This window comes from Parus major, chromosome 10, assembly GCF_001522545.3.
Source record: "Parus major isolate Abel chromosome 10, Parus_major1.1, whole genome shotgun sequence".
Lineage (NCBI taxonomy): Eukaryota > Metazoa > Chordata > Aves > Passeriformes > Paridae > Parus > Parus major.
The window spans coordinates 1,611,678-1,617,708 of NC_031779.1; the positions used below are offsets into that span (position 1 = coordinate 1,611,678).

The following is a 6,031-nucleotide window of genomic DNA, read 5'->3' on the forward strand; positions in this document are numbered from 1 at the left end:
AATTGTCACCTGGGAATTGTCACTGGGAATTGTCATCTGGGAATTGTCACTGGGAATTGTCCCCGATTTGGGGACAGGAGGATTTGGGGACAGACCCAGGGACAGGATGGGATTGGGGCCAGGGATTTGGGAATGGGATTTGGAGAACGGAACATTTGGGGACAAGGATTTGGGAACAGGGATTTGGAATTTGGGACCAGGAAGGGATTTGGGAACAGGGATTTGGGGATGGGATTTGGGATTTGGGGCTGGGATTTGGGATTCGGGGCCAGGGATTTGGGATTTGGGATTTGGGGCTGGGATTTGGGATTCGGGGCCAAGGATTTGGGATTTGGGATTTGGGATTTGGGGATGGGATTTGGGATTTAGGGTCAGGATTTGGGATTTGAGGATGGGATTTGGGATCACCCCGCTGCCGCCCCTCCTGGCTCGATTTCCCGGGAATTGCCACTCCCACCTCCCCAGGAAAAGTGGGAAAAGTGGGATTTTCTCTGTAAAAATTCCAGGATTTTTCCTCTTTGCTTCTGCCACCTCCAGGGTGGAAAATTGGGATTTGGGGCTGGAGCCGCTCCCAGTGGGAATGATCCCCATCCCTGAGATCCCAAAGTTTTCCATGGACACCTTGAAATTCCCAGGAAATCTGGGACTGGGGAAACCGGGAATGCCGGGATGGCCAAATCCCAGCATTTTTCCTGGATTTTTGGCACTTGGAAAGGGGGAAAGATCTGGGAATTCCCAGTGGGAATGGGGGGTTGGGATCAGCCTTTTCCCAGCCGGATTCCCATGGGAATCTCCCGGGGAAAAATCCCGGGAAAAGGAAGGAATTTGGGATCCTGGATCAGGCTGGAAGCGCTTCCCGATTTTCCTTTGGAGCTCCCAGGAATTCCTCATCCGTGGAAATCCCAGGAAACCCTCGGGAATCCGATTCCCCGCTCTCCGGCCGGAATTTTTCCCTGAAAAACCTGAGGGAAGAGGGAAAAGCTCTTCCCACACTCCCGTTTTTCCACGGATTTTGCTCTGTGCTGGAAAATCTGGGAACGGGATCGAGCCCAGGGCCGTTTTTTTGGGAAAATTCCAGCCCCCTCCTCCCCCCTCCCAGGAATTCCAAGCTGGGGAATTCTGTTCCTCGCTCCAAGGATTGTTTGGAATTGTTGGATCCCACCAGGGTAAACAATCCTTGGAATTCCTGCGCTTGGAATTCCTTCCCCTGCTCCCAAAAGCTCCTCTGAAATTCTCTTTTCCTGCTTTTTTTTCTTCTGGTTTTCCTCGGGTTTTTTAATGGAATTCCGGCTTTTCCCACTGCCATCCCCAAATCCCAGGATTCTGGGGGAGTTGGGAAAGGTTTTTGGGAATTGTGGAGTGAATTCCAGGCTTGTTTGGGGGGATTCTGGGATTCGTGGGAATCCGAGCTGGGATTTGCTCCCCTTTGGATTTGGAATTCCATGGAAAACTGGGAATTCCAGAGGCCAGGCCGGAAATCCCAGGATAAGCTCGCCCGGAATTCCTTGGGATGAGATTCCAAGAGGGATTTGGGGTGATTTGGATCCTTGGATTGGGGAAAGAATTCCCGAGTCCCTTCCCAGGCCCCAAATCCTCCTGGATTCCTTCCCGATCCTGGGGGTTTTTTGGGATCATCCCTGGGTTTTATCCAGAGGGATTTGAAAAACTTGGGAAGAGCCCAAATCCCAAGGCCGAAGCTGGAAATGAGGGAAAACCTCAGGAAAATCCATTCCCTAAAGAAATCCGGGATGAGGGAAACCCTTTGGAATTCCTGGAGCTCCCGTCCCATTCCACTGGCTCCCGGAACTCCCGGGATTAAAATTCAGTTTTTAGGGAAAATGGGATGGGAAAACCTCCTGGATTCGGTGCTTTCCCAGATCCCTGGGAATTCCCGGCCTCTGCTATTCCCAGAAAAATTCCCCCTGGAATTCACCCCCCACCGCGGGATCCATCCCGAGGAATTTTTTCCTGAAATCGCGGAGGAATCCCGGAGTTTCCTGGGATGAGCCGAGGCCTTGAATCCAAGGATTCTCCCCCCTCCGGCTCTGGAATTCCCGGAATTCCCGGTACCTCCCTGACGCAGGAGCTCAGCCTCTGGAATTCCGGGAATTTCCACTTCCAAAGGATTTTAAACACAGGGAAAGGGGGGAAAAAATACCAAAACCAAAAACCGGGATTCGGGGATTTTTGGGATGAGCAGAAAACCCCTGGAAGCAGAGGAGGGGTTGGAACTGATCCATAAAATTTTCTGGGAATGCTGAGTCAGCTCCAAACCCCTCCAGAATTCCCCTTTGCCTCTGTTTTCCCGGGATTTTCCAGCTGGGAAAAAAAAAAAAAAGGAAAATCCCAAATTTTTTCTGGGGGGGTGGGTGGGATTTTTGTTTTTCCCAGGTTTTCCAAGGACATCCAAAAAAAAAAAGCGGGAGAGGAATTTTGGGATTTGGGAAAAACTGAGCCGGTGGAAAACTGGAGGGAGGGAGGAAGTGAGAAGGGGCAGAAATTCCATAAAATAAAATGGGATTGGGATAACCCCACAAAAATGAGGAAAATTGGGAATGAGCTGGGAAAATCCATGGGATTCATTCCTTTCCCTGTTTTTCCCGGCCTCTTTCCCTTGGATCCAATGGAATGGGAATTTGAGGGGGGAGGGTCTGGGTGATTCCCGACCATCCAAACCCAAATCCCGGGATTTTTTTTTGGGATAGAAGGTGGGGAAAACATCGCCCGGGGGGTGCCGGGAGGGAATTCCTTTGGAATTCGGGTTCCCGGGAAAAAGCTGAGCCTTGGTTGAGAGTTTTTGGGAAGGGAGGGGGAGGGAGGAATCACGTTTTATCCCATAAAAAAACCCCAGGATTTGCGCATCCCGAGGGCTTTGGATCATCGGGAATGACGGAGATCCCAAAATTCCAACCCCAGAGCCAAAATTCCATCTTTTTTTTGGGGATACAAGGTGGGATCCCCCTCCCTCCTCCCCCAGATTCCTCATCCAGGGGAAAACGAAGGAATTTTGGTGGAATTTTGGCGGAATTTTATCCCGAATTCCCGGGATCATCCCAGCTCCCGGCTCGTTGTATCCCAAAAAAACCCCAAAAACCCGGGATTTGGGTTTGGATCGTCGGGAACGCCAACCCCGAATTCCAACCGCAATTCCTTCTTTTTTTTGGGATGGGACGAGGGGAAAGCGGCGCTCCAGGGGTGCCGGGATGATCCTTGGAATTCGGGATCCCGGGAAAAGCGGAGCCATGGGATGAGGATTTGGGGAGGGGGAGGGGAAGCCGCTTCCTATTCCTCCCAAAAAAAGAAGGAATTTTGGATCCGACCTCGCTCCCGGGGTTGGAATTTTGGGTTCTCCGTCATTCCCGAGGATCCGACCCCCTCGGGATACGCAAATCCCGGCTTTTTTTTTTTGATAGAACGCAATTCCTTATTATTTTTTAATTTTTTTGGGAAAGCGGCGCTGCGGGGGGTGCCGGGATTATCCCTGGAATTCGGGATCCCAGGAGGGGGGAAAAAAGCGGAGCCTTGGATCGCTCCTTATCCACCGGGAACCCAAACAATTCCCTCAGCCGGCTCCGGCCGGGATAAACAATTCCCAAAAAAACCCCAAAACAATAAAATCCCTCCGGGAATGCTCATCCCGATCCCTCGGAAATGACGGGAGCGCGCTCGGGGGGCGCCCTTGGAATTCCAGAGGGGGATGAAGAGGCGGGAGGGGCTCATTCCAAGCGGGTTATAAATGCGGGAAGAACCTCCGGGCTGGGAATTCCAGGTTTTTTTTTTCCAGGATGCGCTCCCAAATCCGCCTCCTCCTGGCGCTGCTCTGCGCGGCCCCGGCGGCTCCGGCTCCTCCTCCTTGGGAAGCGGCGCGGAGAGACCCAAATCCATGGATTTGGGAGGACGATTCCCAGTCCCCGGCGCTTTCCCAGCAGCATTCCCAGATTCCCGTGGAAGTGCAGTGCCAGGAAGCGCAGCTGGTGGTGATCGTGCACCGGGATTTATTCGGGAACGGCCGCTTGGTCAGCGCCGCCGAGCTCAGCCTGGGTCCCGCCGCCTGCAAATATTCCCGCTTGGATCCATCCCAAAAAACCGTCACCTTCAGCGCCGGCCTCCACGAGTGCGGCAGCACCGTCCAGGTGAGCCCCGCCGGCATTCCAGGGATTCCCGGCAGAATTCCCGGCAGAATTCCCGGCGGGATTTCCGCCCTGGAGAGGCTCCCGGAGACCCCCGGCCCGATCCCGGAATTCCCACCGGGAAAGGCTCCGGGAGATCCCGGTGGGGTCGGGAGAGATCCAGGTGAGTCCTCGGTGCCGTCCAGGAATTCCCAGTGGGATTCATGCCGAATTCCCAGTGGGATTCCCACCTGGAGAGGCTCCCGGATTTAAGGGAGATCCAGGTGAGTCCTTATTCCCATCCCGGAATTCCCACTGGGAGAGGCTCCCGAGGTTTATCCCGGCAAATCCCAGGTTTGGAGGGAGATCCAGGTAAATCCCTGTTTCCATCCCGGGATTCCCACCGGAATTCCTGCCTGGAGCCGCGCGCATTCCCGGTTTTACGGGAGATCCAGGGGCTGGATCCAGGATTATTCCAGGGGAAGGAGGAGCCAGGATTTCCTGGGAATCAGAGTGGTTTTCCTGCAGCTTTTCCCATTCTTCTGGGAAAAGTCCCTTTTCCATCAGCTTGAAATTGAGATTTTTTTCCATCCCTTTTCCCATTTCCCCTCCTTTTCCCTCCTTTTCCATCCTCTTTTCTATTCCCTTTTTCCATCCCCTTTTCCATTCCCTTTTCCCCCTTTTCCATCCTTTTCCATCCTTTTTCTATCCCTTTCCCATCTCTTTTCCCTGTTTTCCATCCCTTTCTTTCCATCCCTTTTTTCCCATCCCTTTCCCGTCCCCTTTTCCATCCCTTTTCCCATTTTCCCCTCCTTTTCCATCCCCTTTTCCATCCTTTTTTCCCCATCCTTTTCCCTCCCTTTCCCACCCCTTTCCCTCTTTCCCATCCCTTTTCCCCCTTTTCCATGGATCCCCCACCGCTGCTGCTGGCCCAATCCGTGGCCTCTCCCACAGAATTCCCTGTTCCTATTCCCAGCTCACCTCAAATTCCCAGATTCCCCCCATTTCCCATGGAGAATTCCCGGGTTTTATTCCCAGGTCACTCCGGATTCCCTGATTTACCGGACGCTCCTGAGCTACGATCCCAGCCCCGGCAGCAACCCGGCCATCGTGCGCAGCAGCCCGGCCGTCATTCCCATCGAGTGCCACTACCCCAGGTATCCCAGCCCACATTCCCGGGAATCCTGGGGATCCTGTTCCCATCCTGGGATCCCAGCCCGCATTCCCAGGAATCCTGGGGATCCTGTTCCCATCCTGGGATCCCAGCCCGCATTCCCAGCATTCCTGTTCCCGTTCTGGGCTGCCCATCCTCCCCCTCTGTTCCCATTCCCATCCCAGATTCCTGGCAATCCTGGGAATCCCATTCCCATCATGGGATTCCATCCCACATTCCCAGGATTTACACTCCAAATCCAGTGTCCTGTTCCCATCCCAGGATCCCATCCCGCATTCCTAGGAATCCCATTCCCATCCCAGGATCCCGTCCTGGATTCCTGGCATTCCTGGGAATCCCATTCCCATCCTGGGATCCCATCCCACATTCCCGGGATTTACACTCCAATCCAGTGTCCCATCCCCATTCCCACCCCAATGTCCCATTCCCAGTGTCCCATTCCCATCCCAGATCCTAATCCCAATCCTGATTCCCTTTTCCAGGTGGGGACCAGTGTCCCCCCATTCCCAGTGTTCCCATTCCCAGAGTTTCCCATTCCCAGTGTTCCCATTCCCAGGGTTCCCATTCCCAGGGTTCCCATTCCCAGAGTTCCCCATTCCCAGTGTTCCCATTCCCGATTTTCCAGGCGGGATAACGTCTCCAGCGGTTCCATCCGTCCCACCTGGGCTCCCTTCAACTCGGCGCTGGCAGCCGAGGAGCGGCTCCAGTTCTCCCTGCGCCTCATGAACGGTGCGGGATCGGGAATCTC

At 54.0% G+C, this 6,031-nt stretch overlaps 2 protein-coding genes across 2 annotated transcripts in view; one reads left to right on the forward strand and one right to left on the reverse strand.

Annotated features, from left to right (window-relative positions):
• Positions 1 to 1,952, reverse strand: part of PML (PML nuclear body scaffold) — a 4,379-nt gene extending 2,427 nt beyond the window's left edge. Inside the window, exon 1 of the mRNA XM_015638397.2 lies at positions 1,941 to 1,952. Coding sequence (XP_015493883.2) covers positions 1,941 to 1,952 — 12 coding nt within the window. The remainder of the gene's footprint in view (positions 1 to 1,940) is intronic.
• A 948-nt stretch (positions 1,953 to 2,900) lies between these two features.
• Positions 2,901 to 6,031, forward strand: part of LOC107209112 (zona pellucida sperm-binding protein 3-like) — a 3,770-nt gene continuing 639 nt past the window's right edge. Inside the window, exons 1-3 of the mRNA XM_033516998.1 lie at positions 2,901 to 4,133; positions 5,148 to 5,266; positions 5,909 to 6,012. Of these exons, the coding sequence (XP_033372889.1) occupies positions 3,786 to 4,133; positions 5,148 to 5,266; positions 5,909 to 6,012 (571 nt within the window). The 5' untranslated portion in view covers positions 2,901 to 3,785. The remainder of the gene's footprint in view (positions 4,134 to 5,147; positions 5,267 to 5,908; positions 6,013 to 6,031) is intronic.